The 22,537-nt window shown below is 49.6% G+C and overlaps 1 protein-coding gene across 7 annotated transcripts in view; it reads right to left on the bottom strand.

The window, feature by feature from the left end:
- CLEC16A (C-type lectin domain containing 16A) overlaps positions 1 to 22,537 on the bottom strand; it is a 190,503-nt gene that overhangs the window by 28,639 nt on the left and 139,327 nt on the right. For all 7 annotated transcript variants that reach the window (XM_058680868.1, XM_058680867.1, XM_004586757.3 and 4 more), the window contains exons 20-21: positions 19,011 to 19,215; positions 16,999 to 17,166 (exon numbers count right to left, since the gene is read on the bottom strand). In XM_058680868.1, coding sequence (XP_058536851.1) covers positions 16,999 to 17,166; positions 19,011 to 19,215 — 373 coding nt within the window. The remainder of the gene's footprint in view (positions 1 to 16,998; positions 17,167 to 19,010; positions 19,216 to 22,537) is intronic.

Here is a 22,537-nt window from a genome sequence, read left to right as displayed (position 1 = left end):
CAGAGAGGTCAAGGATGATGCCTTGACCTCTGGGTCTTGGTCTCGGATCAGTTACCTTCCAGGTGTGGTTTTGCTCCTCGGGCAGGCCTCTAAGCCATGCCACAAATGAGAGTAAGAGATGAAGACACAGCAAGGAGGCTAGGTGGTGGCAGGAACTGACATGGGGAGCAAAGAGCTAGGACAGCATATAAACCTTGCTACGCACTGCCTGTGCAATGCGAAGGAAGTTGCTTAACCATCGTGACCTTAGGAAATACATGAAAAAATCAGTGCATGACATACTCCCAAAAGTTGGTGGAAAATAGTATAAAAACAAAATCAGCTTATGCTGATGTAAAATGATTCTGAAATCCACATATACAAGGGTTTTCAAAAAGTTCCTGGAGGGGCTAGCCTTGTGTAGCAGGTTAAGGCACTACTTAGCCCATCTCAGAGTGCCAGCTGCAGTCCTACTAATGCACCCGAAAAAGAAGAGATGATGACCACCCACACGGCAGATGGAGCTTCTGGCTCCTGGCTTTGGCTTGGCCATTTGAGGAGTGAACCAGTAGACAGAAGATCTCTCTGTATCAGTAACTACCTTTTTAAATAATAAAATAAATAAATTGCTTTAAAAAAGTTCATGGAAATGCATCTTATGAAAAAACTATCCATAGACTTTTTTTTCTTTTTTTTTTTTTAAAGATTTATTATTATTGGAAAGCCAGATTATACAGAGAGGAGCAGAGACAGAGAGGAAGATCTTCCATCCGATGTTTCACTCCCCAAGTGAGCCGCAATGGGCCGGTGCGTCCCGATCCGATGCCGGGAACCAGGAACCTCTTCCAGGTCTCCCACGTGGGTGCAGGGTCCCAAAGCTTTGGGCCGTCCTCGACTGCTTTCCCAGGCCACAAGCAGAGAGCTGGATGGGAAGTGGAGCTGCCGGGATTAGAACCGGCGCCCATATGGGATCCCGGGGTGTTCAAGGCGAGGACTTTAGCTGCTAGGCCATGCCGCCGGGCCCCATAGACTTTTTTTTCTTGCATTCTAATGGACTGATCTTTTAATTCCCCCTCTCTAGGAACTCTGACATCTCTAGGGAGGTCCTAAGCATGAGATCCTGGACTTGTGCAATGTGCTGGGCTCAGAGCTTAAAGCCCAGAAGGGACCACCCTTGGGAGCCAGCTGTGCCTGCTCCTCCACTCACAGAATGCCTTACACGCTGCCTGGAGCAGGCCCTGCACACGCTGGTCGTGGCTTTGTTAGCAGTCTGGCTGTGCCTATAGGCCTGTGTGACAGAGGCTTGTCCACGGAGCTGAGAGACATGGTGTTCAGAAGTGGGGCCTCAGGGAAATGAGGAGATGAAATTAAGGCATCAGGGTGGAGACCCCGTGAACAGGGACACAGACATACACATGCTGGCCCTGGCCCTGTGAGTTCCACACTGTCAGGGGCCCTGCCAGCAAGAAGGCAGCAGCAGATGCTGAACTAATGAGGCCACCATATTGTGGGCTGGGACCCTCCAAAACAGAGCCAAAATAAACCACCTTCCTTCCTCAGCAATTTGTCTCAGGTATTTCATTGTGGTAAGGAAGAACTGACTAACACACCACTGTCCCCCAGGTCCTTTCTACTGCAGGCACCATCCCCGCCCCCTACACACACACACACACACACACACACGCTGATCCAGTGACTCCTCCCACAACCCACCCACCCAGCTGGGCAAGGAAGCAGCCTGCCATCCTCACTGAGAGGCAGTTGGTATTGGAATCATCTGAAGGATTCGCATCACCAACTCTGCGTAGTAGGGGTAACAACTCAGGCAAAGTGCCAGCCACACAGCAGGTGCTCGAGAAATGCTTGCTGAGTAAAGGAAGAAGTGAAAACACAAACTCTACTGAGCTCCCAAACCCCTCAGATTCACACCACTGAAGGGTTTAATGACACTCTATCAGTTCCAGAAAGCTTCTAAACCTGTCCCTGCTTACACCTGCGCTCCCGAGGCCCCTGTGTTTGGCTGGGACACCAGCATTTATTGATGTAGGTCAGAGCCTTATTGTTGTTATAAGGAGAGCCAGCCTGACCTGCAGAAAGTAGGAGACGCAGCTGCTGACATCTCACACCTACAGGGCAGAGGTCAGCTGGCACACAGCCAACTGAGGGCTGCTGGCCAGACACTGGCATTCGTGACCTGACTGATTAGCAGGGGTGCTCAGGAGCTGCAGGTGAGACCTACAGCGCCCCAGGTTCCGACCATGGCTCCCTCAGGGCAAGGTGGAGACTTTCTTCAGGTTCTTGGACCTCAAGGAGTGTCCCTGGACTCTGGGCTCAGCAGGCAAAAAACTCAGATGCCCTAGGACTGCTTCAGCAACCCCACAGACCACGTGTGGCCTTAGGAGAGTCCCTTCTGTGCTTTGGCCCAGGTTCTTCACTAGTCCCTGTGAGACTGGATGGCAGGGGATAGCCCAAATGCCAGCAATTCAGGGAGCCTCATCAAGTGTTCTCCTTGGTGATGGTCACATCACTGGGATGCTTCAATCTCAGAATGAATAAGCGGACACAGTGCCATGCACTGCTGCTTCAGATGAGTCACCTCCCACGATGGGATACTGAGGTCCTGAATGGGGAATGCCCTGCCTTCCTGAGGTACCACATAACATGTGGGGACAGTGCCATCCTTGGGAGCTGGTTTGCCACAACCAGGTGAGTGTATTCAAACCCCTCAGTGCTTGCACTAGCTGAGGGCTGCTCTCAGCTGCTGAAGCAACCCCAATCCACTACCCATCCCTCATGTACAAGAGTGGAGACAAGCATGGCCAGGTCAGTTGTGCCTCTGAGTCTTCAAGGAATCCCCAGGACCCAAGATGGAACCTACACATCAACAGGACCCCTCTTCCCATCCCTAGCCCCTTGTTGCTGGCACTCCAGTTGCACAAATCCTCTGGGGAACTCTCTTATCTGTAATGCCCCTCACCTGGTATCCCTGGGACTAGAATCTTCCATGTCCATGTCTGTACCCCCACCATGGGTTGTCACCTGCAGGAGGCCTAGGACAGGCTGCTGGAGGTAGGCAGTGAGCACTTGCTGGGAGAAGGAACACAACCTGAGATGGCAGGTGCCTGGAGGTCTGCTGGCCTGGTGCCACTTCTAGGACTGACAGAGCCTGTGAAGAGGTTACTAGAGTAGGACAAGCCGCTGGTCTGCTGGGCTGAGTTCACATCTCACAGATAGCAACAGCATGCCATGCCCAGCGCCCTCCTCCCTATTTTAGTGAATGTTAAGACTCCATGCTGGCATGAAATGGGTGGGGAGCACCCACCCCACTGAGTCCCTGCAAAGCAGGTTCCATTTTCAGCCCCACTGAAGCAAAGGGTCAATCGGGGGCAGGGGCTTTACAGAACTATCTACGTGGCTATGGACTTGAACCTGGATGGCCTGACTCCGGGAGAGAGGGCTGCCCCAACCTGCTCATAGCAGTGGTTCCCTTGGCAGGGATGAGGCATGGTCTCAACAGTACAGTGACATACCCAGGCACACAGCAGGGCACAGCCCAAGTGATGGTGGCTTTTAAGGCAATTCCTCTGGGTGCTTCACGCTGGCCCCACTGCTGGGAATGGTGGGGACAGGAGACAGGGTGGCTTCTGTGTCTGTCCTTTGCTGGGGGTGGAATGAGGTGGTCAGAGAAAGGGACAAGGCACAGGCCACGGTCTCCTGTGGCTGGGTGTTACTTCAGGACGCGTGAACGCTGCTCTGAGCTGCTGGGTGTTCCCTTGGGCTTCAGGCTGTAAATCTGGCCAAAAAAAGCACATTCTTCCCCCAAATGCCTAGGATTTTGTAAATGTCAGTTATTTCAGAACATTTTCCAGGTTCCTAGGGGTGGGAGGGGGTGTCGGGGGTGGGGGGAGGCTCATTCCATCAACACTGACTCTTCCTGCCACCTGGGTGTGGAACGAGGCCACTGGCAACCCAGGAGGCTGCAGCGCGCGTAGAGCCTAGCAGTCAAGGTTCAACCGTCGCCTGTGAGGCCAACACGCTCAGAAAGCCACAACAGAAGAGGGGCTTTACCTCAGAAGTGTTGCAGGGTCTCCATATCAACTTAGCAGGAAAGAGAGAACCCAGAAGAGGAGGTGGTTGTTTTCCAGGAAGTCAGAGGAAGAATCAGAAGCAGTGAGCTCTGAGACTTGGGCCAGGGACTTGCTCGCCCCAGCAGTAAAAGTGGGATTTTTATACTACCACTGTCACATACTGACCTCGTTATTTGATGAATACCAGCTAGCCTGGTGCCTTGCACACAGCTGGCATGTAATAAATGGCACTTTTATCCTGTTGGGCTAAAGTCTACCAATATGTCGTGCACCTGAACTCTGACAAACGAGCTAACGGTCTGGGAGGAGCTGCTGCCAGACAGTCCCCACTTAGCACTCAGACGGTGGAGTGGCTCGCATTCCACATGGAGATGGAGGTGGTGGCTTTCGAGGACATAGCTCGCAGCAGGCAGCCACAGAGATAATCAAAGCAATTCCTCAGGTCCAGCTGAGGAGCCTTGGACTATGCTCCTGTGAGGAGGACTCTAGGGCTTCAGGAAACGGGCTGTGTAAGTGGGAAAGATGCCTCCCAGAGGCCATTCCTGGCACACTGGGATAATATTGACTCTCAGTCCTTTGGGCATTAGAGATGTTAGAAGAATAATACTGCGTGTGTTTCGGGGAGAAAGGCACATTTGTGGGCATCCATAAATAAAGAATGCTGTGTTGGAGTCCTGGGGCACTGGCTACAGACAGAAAAGAATCATAGAAAGTTGAAAACTCAGCAGAGGTGCTGGCAGAAGGAGCAGGACCTGCTGGGGGCTCCAGTAACCGAGTCTCTAGGCCAAGACCTGGTGAGGCAGGCTTTGGACCCCCTCATCCCAGTCTCTGAAGGCCTCTTGGATAGAATAACAGCCCAGGCAACAGGGATGGTTGGGCCAGAAGTCAGGAATATCAAAATGCCTTTACCAGCTCAATGCCTGGAGGATACACAGAGACAGAGAAATTGAGGCTCTTTGTATTCTGCCTTGAACTAGCCTGTGGCTTCCTACTGCGCCTACCCCCATGTGTCACTGGTCACCAAATCCTGTTAATTCCGCAGCCCAGCTATTTTTGGATCTGTTCGTGGTTCTGTACCCTAGGGAACCCCTTGCGCAAGCCCTTTGGTGGCGCCTATGATTTGTTAGCGGACACAGACTTCGCCACAACCTAAACATCCACCAATAAGGGATTGGTTAAATAAACAATGGGCTGCCCAGATGATGGATTATAGCAGCTGAACACGAATGAGGGCGCTCTTAGGGACTCACATGAAAAATCTCTAGTGCATAGGCTTGAGAGAAAACAGCTGTCAGTTAGGGTTAAACAACATTGTGATGTGACTCCACAAGGTGGATCAGGACATATGTGAATACCCAGGTAAAGTCACAGAAGGTCACACACCAAGGAAGGGCACTGGCTGGTGTTATAACTTCTTCTCACCTATAAGGCAGGCAGAGCGCCACCTACTGCCCAGGTGGTGAGTGTGCGGTGATGGCGATTGAGTGCTTGTGTCTGCTTCCAGTCTGTCCCTCCTCCCCAGCCCTTTTTTAACTTCAGCCAATCAAAATTCAAGCCCACTGCCACCCACGGTCAAATTTCAAGTCCATTGCTGCTCTCTTCCCCGACTCATCCTCTCATGCCCGGGAACATTCAATGGCTTTCTGCTGCGTCCAAGACCTGCCTTGCTGTCACTCTCTTCCCTGTGGCTGTGCGCTGGTACATGCCACGCACCTCTACGCCAGGAAGCTCATGACCATCTGTGCCTCTGTGCAATCTGATGAAGTCTGTTAGATCCACCTCATCATCTCTGCATGCCCAGCATGGTATTTATCTGAGTCATAAGAAAGCCTTTGTAAACTCTTGCTCAACACATCTCTTATCTGTCACAGAATTCCTGGGAACTGTAAGAATTCTTTGTAAAAATGCCAGTTGTGCCCCTTTCCCTGGTCCTTCTCCATCAGGTGATCCCCTACGCTGGCTCCTCAGAGCAGCCATGCTTTGGAATGGCTGTCCAAGGGCACGCGTGGGGAAGGCACTGCCAATACTTCTGCAGCAGCATCGCCATCTCCCATTTAATTTTCCTTGCTCTCTGCAAGCCCTCAAAATGGACTCACTTTCCCTCTGGCTGTCTACCCACCTTGCAGTGCTAAACACGCAGCCTCTCATTTCTCTAATTCCAAAGGTGGGCACTCTGACTAGGTCTTTGGAAAGAGGCACTCAACCACTGTTCCGTAGGGGTACGCTGGGGTTTCTTGAGGATGTCACAGATATTTTAAGACAAAAAATTTCAGTTGGGCCCGGCGGCTTGAACGCCTTGAACGCCCCCGGATCCCATATGGGCGCCGGTTCTAATCCCGGCAGCTCCACTTCCCATCCAGCTCCCTGCTTGCGGCCTGGGAAAGCAGTCGAGGACGGCCCAAAGATTTGGGACCCTGCACCTGCGTGGGAGAACCGGAAGAGGTTCCTGGTTCCCGGCATCGGATTGGCACGCACCGGCAGTTGCGGCTCACTTGGGGAGTGAATCATTGGACGGAAGATCTTCCTCTCTGTCTCTCCTCCTCTCTGTATATCTGACTGTAATAAAATAAATAAATCTTTAAAAAAAATTTCAATCATGGTGAGCATTATCAATTCACATACCAAATTAAAGGCTGGGATGTTCACAGTTTGAGTATTCAGCCATAAATGAGCCTTCGGTCTTGGGCGTGTGCTATCATTTGTCTACTAATGAGGACTTACAGTTGGTGAAACAAGTGACTCAGAAGCAAAAAATAAACATCAACAGAAAAAGATTTGGCAAGTTTCTTTAAATAATTATGGACTTTCCCTACAGCTGTAAGGACTAGGAGAGAAGTGCTCTCCTCTGGTTTCTCTGCTCTTCAGGGGATAAATACCACAGCCCAGGTCACGGCATTCCTGGGGTACATCTCCTCCCCAGGCACTCTGCTGCCCAGGAATCCTAAGAGCCAAAGACCAAAATCACACGGCGAGTTCACATGGCAGCTCTGGTCTGAATCTCAGACTGGCTTCCAGCTGGGCTGTATGATCATGGGCAAAAATGCTTAACTTCTCTGGGCTCAGGCTTCTCAATCTACAGACCTGGCAGTGACAGTGGCCTCCCAGAGCTACACTGAGGACCAAGGGGACTGCCCAAGTCTCTGGTTCTACAGCTAGGATGGTTGTTGGCACTGAGGGGAGAGGACATGAACAGGACATGTGCTGGGCTCGTGGTGTTAGAGTCCACGCTCCCCTCTGGCTCTGGCACTCCCTCTGTGAGTTGTGAACCACAGCGCACATCAGCTGATTTGGGTCCGCAGGCCCTCTGTTGCCTGCGAAGCAAAATGCTACCTGCTCCATCACACCCAGCCTCTCCCTACCACCTAAAGAAGGCCTTTTTGCTGTGCATGGCACCTTTGATGTTCAAGTCATTAATTTTATGTGTGCACACTGACTGTGTGTATGGAGTAGGCAAATATTACTTGGGGTCCTTACAGAAATCACTGGGGGTAATGACTCTGTTGCCTGAGTCATGAGGGGCTAAGGTCATAAACTGCAGGTGAATAAACTCATTTTCTGTGCAAAATGAGGTGGGTGATATTTTCATCTCTATTCCTTGTTTTTCCAGTTGTAGTAAAATACAGATAACAGAAAATGCACCATGCCAAACATTTTTAAGTATACAGTTCAGTAGTATGAAGGATACTAGGGCTGGTGTTTTGGTGGAGCAGGTAAAGCTGCCACCTGCAACAATAGCATCGCATAGGGGCACCATTTGAGTCCTGGCTGCTCCTCTTCCCAACCAACTCCCTGCTAATGTGCCTGGGAAAGTAGTGGAAGTTGGCCCAAGTGCTTGAGCCTCTGCATCCACATGGGAAATTTGGAAGAAGCTCCTGGCTCCTAGCTTTGGACTAGCCCAGCTCTGGCTGTTGCCATCTGGGGAATGAACTAGTGGCTGGGAGATCTCTGTCTCTCCTTCGCTTTTTGTAACTCATTTTCATGGTGATTTTCAAATAAATGAATAAAAGATTAAAAAAACCAGAAATCTCCTATTTCCATTTTTTTTTCCCTGTGAAGACACTTAGGCCCCATGAGGTGAACTAATTAGCCCAAGGTCATTCACCAAATGCAGGGTGGAGGTAGGAAGCTGGGACTTGGATCCAGTCTGTCAATGTCCCAGTGCTGGGAAAAGAATTCCCACTGTGACGGACACCAAGAAAGAGGGGAAAGGCGGACACTCGAATTGACTCCACAGTGACCTCAGAGTGGCAAGATTTGTGAATGCTCTCTCTTCTGGGCATTGTTCCATTTTTTCCAGCTGCTCTGAAATCAATGAGCTTGACTAAGAGGCAGGGAGACGGCAATGGGTGGAGTTGTGTCCTATGTGCCGGGACAGGTCCGCACTGGTGAGCACACATGGGTGTGGGACTGGGCCTCTCACCCTGGGAGCTCCCTGGCCTAGAGAACATTCTGAGGCGCAGCCAAGGGAGAAAAGGGACTGGAGATGGAATTTGACCTCTCCCCAGCCCTGCTGCCTATATCACTATGCTTTTCCTCATAAGCAGGTCGGAAGTGTTTCTGAGATCTGACATTCCCTCACAAGCAGAATGCTTCCAGGCACACAATCACTTCCGTGGTCTAAGCAGGCGCTGGCTCCCAGAAGTGAAGCAACATTCATTTCATAAGAACCTCGTCTCCATCCTCTACCTCCCAGGAAACAGGTCTAGGGCCTGAAGGCTGTGCTGTCTACTGTGTGACCGCGTTTCTCAAGGGAGGGCTCTGCAGACAATGACCACTGCTGTGTCTGCTGGACAGATGTCTTTGGGAACGTGTCTTTGCATTAATCTGTGGTTTACTCCTCAAATGCCTGTCACAACTGCGATTAGACTGATTCTAAAATTGGGAGCTGGGAACTCAATCTAGGTCTCCCACACGGGAGGCAATGACCCAGCTACTCGAGCCATCACCTGCTCCCTCCAGGATCTGCAATGTCAGGAAGCTGGAGCTCACAATGAAAACCAGGCATTCTGATGCTGGTTGCAGGTGTCTTCATCTGCAGACCAAACACCCAACCCTGGGATACTTATTGTAAGTGGGAAATCCTGCAGGCCCTGGCTTGAAAACAGGGGTTCCTTTCTTAATTGTGTGTCCTAAACTCCAGGGCATTTAAAATGCCTGCTTGGTCTAGCTGCCCTACGGACCCTGAAAAGAGGCCTAGCAAGCAGGGAATCCTGAATCAGCTGAGACCTGATATTAGAGTGGGCTCTGGGGCTTCCCCTGCCTACCCTTCCCCCTGATCCCTGTCACTGGCAGCCCCTCACCACTTGCAGGTTGACCTCTCAGACAAGTGCCAGAATGTTTTGCTCCTTCTGCTGAGGCACGGGTGTGAGGTCTCCTACTTTTTGGGCATGACACAACAGGGACAAACCTGTGCCAGACGGGGCCTTAGATGTGACTCTGCACTGCCATCCTGGTTTGCAAGTGCTGTTCTCTGGAGACAGCATCTTTGCAGTGACTTCTGCCCACCTCCCAGAGCTCTGAGATCTTTGCCTGAGCCTCACTGTCCTTTGTGCAGAAGGATCATGACGAGGAAATCAGCAACTGACAGATGCCTAGCACAGATGACTCTTCTGCCCTAAACGTGCTTACAGCTGGAGCAAACACTGTGATTGTGCCCCACACTAGTGAAAGCTCGGGTAGCCACGATTAAGATTTACTTTCTAGAATCAGAATAGGGGACTTTGGATAAGGTATGTGAAAGCAGGAATTAAGAGGCAGTTAGGGGTCTGGTGTGGTGGCACAATAGGTTGGTCCTCTGCCCGCTGACAGCCACATGGACGCTGGTTTGTGTCCTGCTGCTCCACTTTTTAATCTGGCTCCTTGCTTGTGCACCTGGGAAAGCAGCGGAGGATCTGGGAGACCTGGAAGGAGCTCCTGGCTCTCAGCTTCAGACATTTGGGGAATGAACCAGCAAGTGGAAGATCTCTATATTTCTCTCCCCCTCTCTCTGTAATTCTGATACTTTAAATAAAATACACAAATTTTTTTTCTTTTCTTTTTTTTTTCTAAAGAAGAGGCAGTAGTTTCAGCAGGGCAGGGGATTCAGGGTCTGACATGGCAGACTTAGGTTCAAAGAATTGCTGGGGTGAGGATGTGGATATTGTGTGATCTTGGGCAGGTCACTCCTTTTGAGGCAGAAATTGAAAAATTGGTAAAATCCTCAAAGGGTTATTGGGAAGAGTAAGGAAAAAATATACAAGAAATTACGTAGCAGCTCAACATATTCTCTCAACAAACGGAGGGATCAGCAATGTCGTGCAGTGGGTTAAGATATGGCCTGTGATGCTGCCATCCCATTGGTTCATGTCCTGGCTGCTCCACTTCTAATCCAGCTCCTTGCTAATGTGCATGGGAAGGCAGTGGAAGGTGATCTAAGTACCTGGGCCCCTGTACCTCATGTGGGAGACCGAGATGGAGGTCCTGGCTCCTTGATTTAGCCTGGAAAAGCCCTGGCCAATACAGTCATCTGGAGAGTGAGCCCGTGGATGGACGAACTCTCCCTTTAGGTCTCTATAACTCTGCTTTTCAAATAAACAAATACATCTCAAAAAATAACAATAATAACAACAAAAGAAAAACGAACGTGGGGTTATAGGGGATGGTATAGAATTACCCTAATACTGGCCTGCAGGTTTGGACCAGGAAGCAGCAGGCAGGGGATGGTAGAGAAATGGACAGGCCCTCTTCCTGTGTGACTCCAAAAAGGATATTTTTTGTCCTGAGGAGCTGGAAAGAGAGAATTGGCTCCAGTTTTATAATTGGAAACAAGAAAAATAACAGACCTAAACACCGAGTTTTCTGGGAAATGTCACTATGAGATGACATTGGCACCTAGTACATATCCCCAGGAGAAGGGAAGGCAGAAGTGATGTCTATGAATTAAACATCGATTTTTTTTTTTTCTTTTGGATGTCAGTCAGCGGCTTTGCGGTCAGCACTCCTGCCTCCCAGCACACTGGAATCTTTGCGTTCTTTCTGGTCACTCAGCTGCCAAAGGCTGGTCCTGGCACGGTGAGGCTTTTCGACAGAATTGCTAGGTGTCCTAGGCCAGGCAGCTGACGCAGTTGGTCTGTTTACCTTTGATAAAGATAACACCTGTGACAAGCATAGTGTTCCCTAGATGCTCCAGGTCAGACACGGCTCCCAATCCAGAGAGGGCAGGCAAGGAGTGAGAAAATTGGAGCCTGGCTCTTACGGGATGAAGTCTCTTTCTCTCCAGGGGTCCCCAAAGCATCAGCAACTGGTGTCAGGCACCACAGTGCAGCCAGGAATGCCTGGGCCATAGGAGTGTCCAGCCTGCTGGGAAAACAGATTGGAAAGTGCCCCCTTTGGCCTTGGCCTTGGCCTCCCATCCACCAATGTGTTGAACCAGCCAGTCACTGCTACTTGTTGCCACCTGCTTGCCAAGCATCAGTGCTGTTGGAAAGAAACAAGGTCCCCTTTTCCGAGTGCTTTTCATTTCCACAGGACAGTGGCAGCAAGCCATGTGGCAAATGGAGCTACAGATAAGGGCTGTGAAGGCCATGGGAAAGGACTCTGGCAATTTTTCAGAAAGTTAAGTGATCGTTTGACTTCGCTTCCACTCCCAGATATACACCTCCAAAGAAACAAAAACAGATGTTCAAAGCCCTGCATACAAGTTTTCCCAGCAGCATTGTGCACAGCAGCCAAAGGTGTAAGAAGCCAGTGCCCACATCGGGAGGAGCAGAGCTGCAACACACTCCCACTCGGAAGGATGCTGAGGACAGCAGGGGAAGCAAAAGTTCCCAGGTACCAAGGGTACAGACCAGGTGATTGATGCAAGATGCCCAGGCAGGGAACTCTGGAGAGCTATAAGAGAAGCGAGCTGGCAGGGGCTGCCTAATGGCCATGGGGTTTTATCTTGAGTTGACGAAAATGTTTTGGAATGAGCAGAGTACTACTGGGAATATATCATTAACATTGTGCGTGTTCTCACTGCCCTGACTGGCTCACTTTCTGTGTTATGTGAAAGTCACCTCAAGTACCCTCATGACAAACAGTTGCTATATAGATGGCGTTGGGTAACTGTACACTTGGGCGAGGGTCCTGAGGAGGCCCCTGAGCAAGAAACAGGAACAGCAAAGTACAGGGTTCCAGGCATGGGAGGCTCTAAGGCAGAGGTGCTGAGATAGAACCTGTAGGACCCTGGAGAAGCCTGGCCAGAAAGCTTGCATAGCTGGCACAATGAGCTGAGACCTGCAGCATCGAGGGGCCAGGACAGTGAGCCACTGATCTTAGGATGAGGGTCATGGCTCATGGGGTGAGGTGGAGGCAAAGGCACTGGAGGTTTTGGAACAGAGGAAATAGTCATGACAGAGGCAGGTCTGGTCCCAATCCTTGTCCCTGTCCCCAGAGCTTGTGGGGGTGGTTGGTGATAAAGCAGGGGAGCAGGGCCACTAATCCCCACTTAGTGAGTGTCAGAGGCTGTCAGCCTGTCTGGCTGCTCTGCCCAAGTTGCTGTCAGGTTGTAGGGGCTGGGTGCTCTGTCAGCTCTCCCACCCCACCTCTCCTGCCAGGTGCGCAACTGGGAGCAGCTGCCGGTCCACTAACAGCCTGCCAACCAGGAGCAGCCCAGGAGGGAGGGATGTGGCTGCTCTTGGAGCGATCTCCTCCGGTGCCCGAGGGCCTATCCTGGGCAGCAGCTTCTGCTATGGGGGCTGCTGGCATGCCTGAAATGAGTGGGGAGTCTGTCCTTGCGGGTCAGTTTGGACACTCTGCCTGCCACGGAAGCCTCAGGACAACAGCTGTTAGTGTGGTTCAGTGGGACAGATGTGGGAGAACCTTGACCACAGGGCTGTAGTACCTCCAAGCCATGGAAGACTCAGGCTTAGACCTGCTTGGACCTGACCACCCCCACACTGTCTATCATTGACCCCACCCACCCCAGCCAGGTGCAAAGGCTCTGCCCTCATGGGGCCAGAAATCCTGCAAGGTAAGGACCATCAACACGAAAGCAGCCAGTAGATCTGTGAGGTCTTTCTAAGCCAAATGGAGAAAGGAAAATACACCCAAGTGGTCAGACACCTATCATCATGGTTTACGCTCTTCTGCAGCATCTTCCAAGGAAAAGAAAGGTCTATTTTCATCAGGTGCAGCCATTTACAGCTTCTCACAGGAAGACAAACAGTGCTCTGACAACTCCCTGGACCCGCAGGGAAGAGTGGAAAATGGGTCCCCATAAAGCAAACTCCTCCAGCAGTCACCACAAGGCTCGTCACCAGTACTGTTTTCTTCCTTGTGAATCCCACACCCTTCTCCCCACCCCCGCCCGGCGTGGGATTGGGTTAGTGGTATGTGAATGACAGGGGACATCAACCACTCTGGAAGGTGCAAAGGGTCACACCATAGCACCCTCCTATGCCTCACTCTGATGACCCACCACACCCTGCCCGCCCAACCTGCTCTTTGGCTTCTGCATTGCACCTCAGAGGAAGCAGAGCGTGAAATTCAGGCCATGTGCAGCCCACCTCAGTCTCCCACCTGGGGCACCTGCCTGGCCACACACCTTGTTCTCCTTGGTGACAGGAAAAAAGCACAGCAGAGCTGCTGCAGATCAACTGAGGGTCTCAGGCCCCTTGTCTTTCCGGTTCTCAGACGGGAGCTACTCCATAGTGCACCCTTTGTTCTACACACACTGAATCTAATGCACAGAGATGGACGCTGAGATACAACAGGGAACAGGACAGACCAGGTTCACCCAAGCAGGTGACAGAGACCATGACCAGGCGTACAAGGAACCCCTGCCTTGGAGAAAACACACCAGGCTAATGTGATGGCAGGGAGGGAGAACCAGAGCAGAAAAGCCCTCTGTGGTGGCGGCCACTTGGTGCAGCCTGTCAGGCTGGCATCTCATGAGTGCCTGTTTCGAGTCCTACCTACTTCTGGCTAGAGTGCATTCTGGAAGATAGCAGATGATGCTCAAGTGCTTGAGTCTGCCACCCACAGGGGAGACCTGAATTGAGTTTCTAGCTCCTGGTTTTGCCTGACTTAGCCTTGGTTAATGCAGGCATCTGGGGACTCAACCAGTAGATGAAAAGATCTTTGTCACCCTCTCTGCCTTTCAAACAGAACGAAAATAAAAACCAGAAACATGTATTGATATGGAAGTCAAATTTCCAACAAAACAAAACACAAGGGAGAGGATCTCTGTGAGGAGGCAGCACCTAGATTGGGTTTGAACAATCCCACCACGACCTGCAGAACTACTACTGACACAAAGGCCCCGAGGCAGGAAAGGGCTTCACAGTACTGACTCTTGAAGCTTGCTCTGGGAAATGACAGTGTTTTCCCTTTCAGCTCATCTCAGCCATGTGATGTATGCTATACAAGGGAGCCAAAGCAGAAGCAGAGAGCAGAATCCAGCTGTCTTCTACTAAGCTAGCCATGAAAGAGACTCAAAAAAATTGTAAAACAAGAGGGGTTTTTGTTTGTTTTGGAAAACAGTAATTGTTCATAAGTGTTTATGGGCAATGGATTTATTAATAAGTACATCTTAAAAGCACAGCCATAAATATCGGCAGACACAATGCGCATCAAGTGAAGCGTTCTGGGATTCTCAGGACAGCTCTGAGATGTGTGGACCTCCAGCGGCAGCAGGGCCACAGCAGGGGACACCTCCTCTTGGTCCCTGTCCCCACAGGGACAGACATAGGGTTTGTTCCACATGCATAGGGTTTGCTCCACATGCAAGGGGAAGCTACTGGAGGACTGTCAGCAGGGGACTGGCATGTTCTGATTTATGTTCTAGAAAGATCCTGCTGGCTGAACAGAAGGGAGAGGACAAGACTGTAAGCCAGGGACACTGAGGAGGCTACAGCTGTGCTTCGGAAGAGATGAGCGAGGAAAGGGGTAGGGGATTTTTTCCTGGCAATTCAAGAATGCTGGGCAAGGAAAGCAAGAAGAGCAGGGTTCTGGGATATGGACTGTCTGGTGCCATGGGGACCTGGCTACTGAGAAGGCAGGCAGGGAGAGGGAACTGAGGTCACTTATGTTCAGGCCACATCACAGCAGTATGGCAGCAAACCCTGTGTCCCTGCATGAGACATGAGTGGCGCATCCATGGGCAGTGAGGGGAAACCGAGCCAAGGGTCAGATGGCTGCCTTCAGCAGCTACCTGCGACTTGTCCCACCCACTTGGCCTTGCTTGCCATCCTCTGACCCTATCAGGCCAGTGTAGTCCTTGATGGGTGGGGAGAGGCAGGAACAAGTCATCACGCAGCACGCACACAAAAACAAAACCACAAGGATCCTGGAGGAGGCCATGCTTGGCTCATCTGCTCCCTTATGCCCTGTCTTGTTCCAAAAATGTCTGGAAAGAGAACAAGTCCAGCCTTTTTCTCCTTAACTAGTGAGTCTCCAAATTCAAAGGGGCACCCACAACTTGGGTGGAATAACTTTCTGCCAGGCCCACTCCATCTTCAGTTAGCCTGGATGCTCAGCCCCGATCTAAGCTTACTCAGCAACCAACACTGTAGAAGGGAAAGCAGCCTGGAGAACCCAGGAACAGGCAGGATCACCCCACATTTCCTGGCAAACAAGGCAGGTCAGTCTCGCAGCCTAGGACTAGGTCTGAGAACGAAAACAGTTGTAGGCTGTGGGGGTCAAGTGAACTGGGCACTTTTCTCCAGGGCTCACATTAGGACCACAACAAACATCTTGGTGAAACCCCTTCCCTGTGACTTGGCAGATGCACTGTTAGGAGACTTGCACAACTGCCCAGCAACACACTGAGGATGTTCAGCTGTGACACTGTGAGAGCAAAACACTGCCAATGGCCCAGAGATCTCTTATCCATATCAAATGGTCAGAAAACATTTTGGTCCACTCTGATGACAAACTGCCACGCAACAGTGAATGAGGACAACGCTAACTCATCTGTGTGAATGTGCAACACGGGCGCATTATTAAATGAAGTGGGGTGCACAATCACATACTCTAGGTCACCCATACCTTCCCATGTGACACACAGACACCACACTTGATCTTGTCAAAAGGCTGAGAAGCAGTTCCATAAGACATACAAATAAACACTCCCAAAGGGTATGTAAGAAATCAGTAACTGTTTTTCTGGCGCCAACAGAGTTATTTTTAATTTTATCGTGTCCTGTTTGGATCTTTAAAAGTCATATGCCCACTGTACACAGATTTTAAAATGAATGAATCAAATGAAACAGTGAAGAATAAGCCACATTGGAGTGGGAGGTCTGGGCTGGATATGGGGCAGTTTCTTAGGGCTACACCCTGTCCTGAAGTTCCTGTCTGCCAACACTACTTGGAGTAGACTCAAAGGAACAGGAAGACAAAGTCTCTCTTCTTCAAGTCAACCTTGAAGTTTCCACTCAAGTCTCTCTTTGGGGAGGGCAAAAGGAGGGGGAGGGGAAAGCTCTGGTGAAAGCAGGAAGCACAGTTCTAGGATGGGAGCAAGACAGCCACCTGGGGGACATGAGGCTGTCTTCTGAGGCCTCACTTCTTCAGGGCTTCTCACAGGAACCACCCATTCTCTCTTGTGAGTCATCTTACAGGAGAAGGAAATTGCTCTTCCACAACCTCATTATTAATGGCTAAAATACTTCCAAGAAATTTCCAAGAAATTTCTGAATCTTAATCTTAATTCTGAGAAACTCTTCCACACACTCAACAAATCTCTGGAAAACCAAACCAAACCCCAAAGGGAAAACCAGGACTTCTGGGGCTCGTGTAACCTCACGCTCTGCTTTGGTCAGTTCTAAGAACCTAGTGCTTCAAGCTCCCTGGGTTTCTGAGAGAGGAAGGGAAGGCAACAAGGAGGCAACAAGAGGCACAACAGAAGCAGCAGCTCTTGGGCCTCACTCAGGACAAGCGAGTCACAGTGCACGCTGAGGGACTGCCTTACCTGGCACCTTGTCCACAGACGCGAACACTGATCGCTGGACTGTGGGGTCACTGCTGCCCCGGCGGCCCTGGTCATAGAAGCGGAAAGGCAGGTGCTGGGTGGAAGTGGAGGAGCCAAGGCCAAATCCCAGGACTTCGGTTGTTGGCTGGATTGGGAGGTCCAGGAGGGCTACAGTCAAACGGCACAATAGTACATTCTCAAAATGCAGGATGGGAGGTGTGTGACATTACTCTGGGTGGCAGCAGCTCCAGTAGCTGTGGCCCTGCCAGCAAGCAGGCAGCTGACTTGGAGAGATTAATAGAATATCAAAAATGCAGTGAGGTGAGAAGGGCATTTGGCACTGTAGTTGAGCTGCCAGTTGGAGTTTCAACATCCATATTGGAATGCCTGGATTCGAGCCCCAGCTCGGCATCTGATTCCACTTTCCGGCTAATGAATCATAATAAAAGACCTTACTAAGGTTGAAAAAAAACAACTGGATGCTTAGCAAGGTTCTTAGATGAAGGTTAAGAACAAGAAAAAAGGGGGTTCCCAGACAGCCCCTACCCACTTTGGAGTCACAGCTTTCATATGTAAAAGACCCTTATCAAGGGTAGGCTTCTAGTTCCATTTCAGACCCCAATGCATCTGGGCCCATTTCTGCCTTGAAAGTTAACAAACACGCATGGCTGTTCCTCAGTATCTGTGTGGTTCCAGATCCTTCGTCCAAATCAAAATCCAAGGATACTCAAGTCCTGTATAAAATGGCATTTGCATATAATCTATGCTCATCCTCCCAAGTGAGTTAAATCATGTGTAGATGACTCACAATATCTAACAGAATAAATACAATATGCACGATTGTCACATTTCATGGTTTAGAGAACAAAGGTCAGACCCAGAGCCTGGGATTTTCCTTGCGAGGCTGACAATGCGGGGCATAGGGACCACGCACGTAAGAGCTATGTGTGTGAGCGAGCACATCTGCGTGGAGACAGGTGAATTTATGGGGGATGTTTAGCTGTCACAGCTGCTATCCTCCCTTCCATAAACAAGACTCATAATCTATCAATTTGGAGGAGCTTTTAAAAATCAATTTAAGAAATACCCGAGGCGTTAGTTTCAACAGTCACTTTGCAGCCTAATTCTCAATTTTCAAATGAAATATTTGTCCTTCATGCCAGCTATGAAAAATTGCTTTACATTAAAATAAAAAAAATTTGTGAAAATAAATCTTAAAAGAAAGGGCTGAATGATTTAAGTCACTTTGCACATTACAAAATGCTTCTGTAATGATTTTGGAGGCCAAGTTCCAGCTAAATGAGAATTAGGTAGGGAGAACCACAGGGGAGGCAGGTCCTCAGCATCGACAGGGCCTGTAGCTGGAAATAACCCCGGCAGCCAAGTTCAGAAAACTGAGGCCTCTCAGTGGTTATTTTTAGGATATTTCTTGAGAAAGCACCCCTGCCCTTCCCACAACCTCACAGGAATGACTGCTGGAGCCTGGACCCAATGGCTGGGAAGAAGGCTGTTTGTGGTGGGAGGGGGAGGCTTCGTAGACTCTACAACGCCCAGAGAGAACAGCATAAACCTCAATGGGCTCAATGAGCTCAACGCCTTCAATTCCAGGTCTTTGCTAAGAAGACCAAGCAGGGCTGCCCCTCCTGATTGTTGGGAAAGAGATTTAGTAGCCAGCTTGTTGCCTGCATGACTTTGGGTACCTCCTGACACAGGGATGGTTTTGAGGGCCACAGGTGGTACAGTAAGGTCAAGGCAATCTGTGGCCACAAGTGAGAAAATGGCAATGGGGAGGAGAGCAGGTATCCTTCACCAAGGGCTCCTGTTTGTGAGGTACTACCAACCAATCAGGAGGTGGGAAATTCTGAATAGGGTCTCTGTTTTCTTATAAAACACACAAATCATGTCCCAAATGATGTGGCGTCCACTTCCAGAGGATCTACAGTGTCAAAGTCAACTTTGTGACTGCTTCCGCTACTAAGGTCCAGAGGATACCTGTCAGGACCAGCACTCACCAGCTATCCTTTGCATCTTCATGCGGCGTGCCTGGATGCGGCCCTTGGCCAGGCGCTGCTTGGCAATGATGCAGCGGATGTGGTCCGAGAAGATGAAGGTGGCCTGGAGGATGGGGAAGGGCTTGGAGTGGGGGCTGGATGCCGGCTTGTGGATGGTGATGTTGAGGGCGCGGCTGTCGTCCTCCACACCAGTCACCTGCATGTCCTGCAGGGAGGAGGCAAAGGAAGGGCATGTGTCCTGTTCAAGAGCTGTGGATCTGTGTCTCAACCACAAAGGGGTCCTTACACCAGACCCGGGCCAGAAGGAGAAGACAGGGTAGATATTAACCACTCAAAAGGATCCCACTCTGGTTGTGCTAGCCAGGATCTGTGTCCAGGAGGACTTCTTTTTTAAATGTTTATTTTAAAATTTATTTAAAATAAATAAATTTCATCTACTTGAAAGAGAGAGTGAGAAACAGATTTAGGGGTGGGTAGTGGACAGCAAGAGAGAGAAAAAAGAAACTTCCATCTATTGGTTTACTTCCCAAATGTCCACAACAGGCAGAGTCGGCCAGAATGGAGCCAGGAGCTAGGAACTTCATTGCGTCTCCCACACGGATGGCAGGAACCTGAATACTTGAACCATTTGCTGCCTCCCAATGTGCATTAGAGGGAAACTAGATCAGAAGTGGAGCAGCTGGTACTTTTTCTGAACCAGAACAAGATATGGAATGTGGGTATTTCAAGTAGCAGCTTAACCCACTCCCATGAGGACTCGAGTCAGTTGCTGACCAAAAGGGAACACTGGTAACTTACCAGGAAAATAACAATTCTTCTGAGAAACGAGAGATAGCAAATCAAGATTCCTGTCACTACCTGGCATGATCTTAGACACAGTCACTCATTTCCTAACCAATTTCCCCCTGGTTTCTCTTTTTTTTTTTAAATTATTTATTATTTAACTTCATTAATTACCCCCTGGTTTCTCTTAAGAGGGGATCCATTTGTGTATTTGTATGCTGGAGGGAATTTCTGTTCTCCAAGCAAAAAGCTGACTCTGAGAAAGGTACAGGGACCGTGATCCTCAGCAGTGATTTGAAGACAGCAGTGTGTGAATGGAGGAGCAGCAACTACTGTGTCACAATTGTTTTAAGCACAAGTCTGTCTTGAACCTCAGAAGAGTCTCTGCTTGTGACACAGGTGTGAAGTGACCAGAGAGAAAGAACTGTCACAGGAAGTGGGGAAAATGTTGAAGCAGGCTCATGAAGAAAGATGGTAAGGGCTCTCAGGCATGGGCCCTTTGCAAATAAGGCCACCATCAAAATGCAGCAGTGAAGGTTAGATGAGGCATTATACATTTGAAGCAGGGAGCAAACAACACAGCTATGACTTACCGAAATAGCTAGTTTAGGAGCTACTTTTTCCACTTCCAGTGCAGCTCCCTGCTAATGCACCTGGAAAAGCAGTGGAAGACAGCCCGAGTGCCTGCCTCTGGCTTGGGAGAGAGCACTGGCGGCTGCAGCCATCTGGAAAACAGATTTCTCTCTCTCTCTTTCCAGCCCACCGCAACTCTGCCTTTCAAATACACAAATCAATCTTTTTCTTTTTTTAAAGGTTCATTTGAATTTCATTGTTTCATGGAGGATAGGGATTCTTTCTTTAGGAGCAGGAAAATATTTCCCTGACATCAAATTCTAAAGGAAATTGACTGCAAGCTTTAATAAATAAGAAGTGTAAGTAATCTGACATACAAAGGTCTTACATGAAGTTTTTAAAACGAGAGGTTCTGGGTAGGTTTGGCATGGCAGTTTGAATGCTACCTGGGACACTACTCGGAGGCCTGATTTTTCAGTCCTGTCTCTACATTCAGTCCTGCTAGTGTGCAACCTTGGGTAACAGCAAGTGATGGCCCTGGGTTCCAGCCATATCATGTGGGAGACCGGGACTAAGCTCCTGGCTTCGGCCTGGCCCAATTCCACTTGTTGCGGGCATTTGCAAGACCTTCTTCTGTCTCTCTCTTTACCAATCTGTCTCTGCCTTTTATATAAAGCAAAATTAAATCTTAGAAAATGAGAGATTCTTCTGCAGCTGATTCTCACATTACAAAAAAGAAAGGTCCTGAAAAAGAGGACGTTGGGGCTGAGGCTGCAGAAGCCTCTTCAAATACACAGGTGGTTCTCGTGGCCAGCCAGATGTGAGTCAACCTCTGCACTGGGTAAGGTCTTACGAGAAACTAGGACTCAGGGCCACTGTTTGTTGCTGCCTGCAGTCCCAGTATCCTGCATCAGAGTGCTGGTTCAAGTCCCAGCTGCTTGGTTTTGGATCCAGCTATTATGTCCAGAGAGGCGGCAGAAGATGGCCCAAGGACTTGGGTCCCCGCCACACATGTGGGAAACCTGAATGGAACTCACTATCCTCACTTGGACTGGTCCACTCCTGTCTCTTGTGGCCATTTGGGAAGTGAACCAGAGACCAAAAAATTTCTCTGGTGCTCTGCCTTTCAAATTAAAACAAAACAAAACAACAACAACAATAAAAAACTTTAAAGAAGAAAAGAAATGAAACCAGGACTACCCAGCAAAGACAAACTGCCCGGACACAGGATAAGACTCAGGCTTGGGAGTGTCTGCTGGACTTGTAGGGTACAGCGAGGCGGGGGGGCAGCTGGCGCGCTGGTGAGACTTGCTGTTCTTGGCTCTGTCTACTCTGCAAGCTGAGCATCAACCACTCATCACGCTGACAAATATGACCCATCCCTGCACCCCAGCTTGGTCTCTGGCACTCACAGCCTTGATCTGCTGGAAGCGGGGCGGTGAAGAGAAGGAAATTCTCCTAGACTGCTGGTGGCAATAATCATTTCAGAGAGGCATTGGATGTTCTCTACACCAACAATGAAAAGAGCCATCTCCAATTTCTTGGTTACACATCTAGGGTAATCCTGCTCCAGTATACCAGGAAATAACAGCTGTCATGGCAGTATGTTAGGAAGGGGGAAAACTGGGCACAACTGACAGGGTACTATCCACAAATACCTTGCTACAGTCAGGCAACTGTTCAAAAAAGGCCAGGAGGTCTTTGCATACTAATATAGTAGCTCTCCAAGACATGCTACTGAGTGAGAAACACAACGCTGAGAATGTGCCCGGTGAGACATCACAAAACACTCTGTCCTCTCAAGTAATAGTCTCTTTCAAGCAATACGTTCAGTAATCCCTTGGGATCCACAGGGGCTTGGTCCTGGGATCCTTCGTGAATACGCAAATCTACTGCTGCTCAAGTCTCTCAGGTAAAAGGATTTAGCATTTGCATATAACCCTACACACACGTTCTTGTATCTAATACAGTGAAATATGTACCTGTACACATTCCTGATATCTAATTCAGTCAAAACGCTATGTGAACAGCGACTATGCTGCACTGCTTAGGGAACAGCATAGAAAGGGAAAAAAGTCTTTACATGTTTAGCACACACAGCATTTTTTCCCCAAATATTTTCAGTTTCTGTGGTTGCCTAGATCTGCAGACATAACAGCCATGACTACAAA

The sequence above is a fragment of the Ochotona princeps genome, chromosome 24 (genome assembly GCF_030435755.1).
Source record: "Ochotona princeps isolate mOchPri1 chromosome 24, mOchPri1.hap1, whole genome shotgun sequence".
Taxonomy (NCBI): Eukaryota; Metazoa; Chordata; class Mammalia; order Lagomorpha; family Ochotonidae; genus Ochotona; species Ochotona princeps.
The sequence above is the reverse complement of the archived record's forward strand: the minus strand, read 5'-3'. Positions and strand labels throughout refer to the sequence as shown.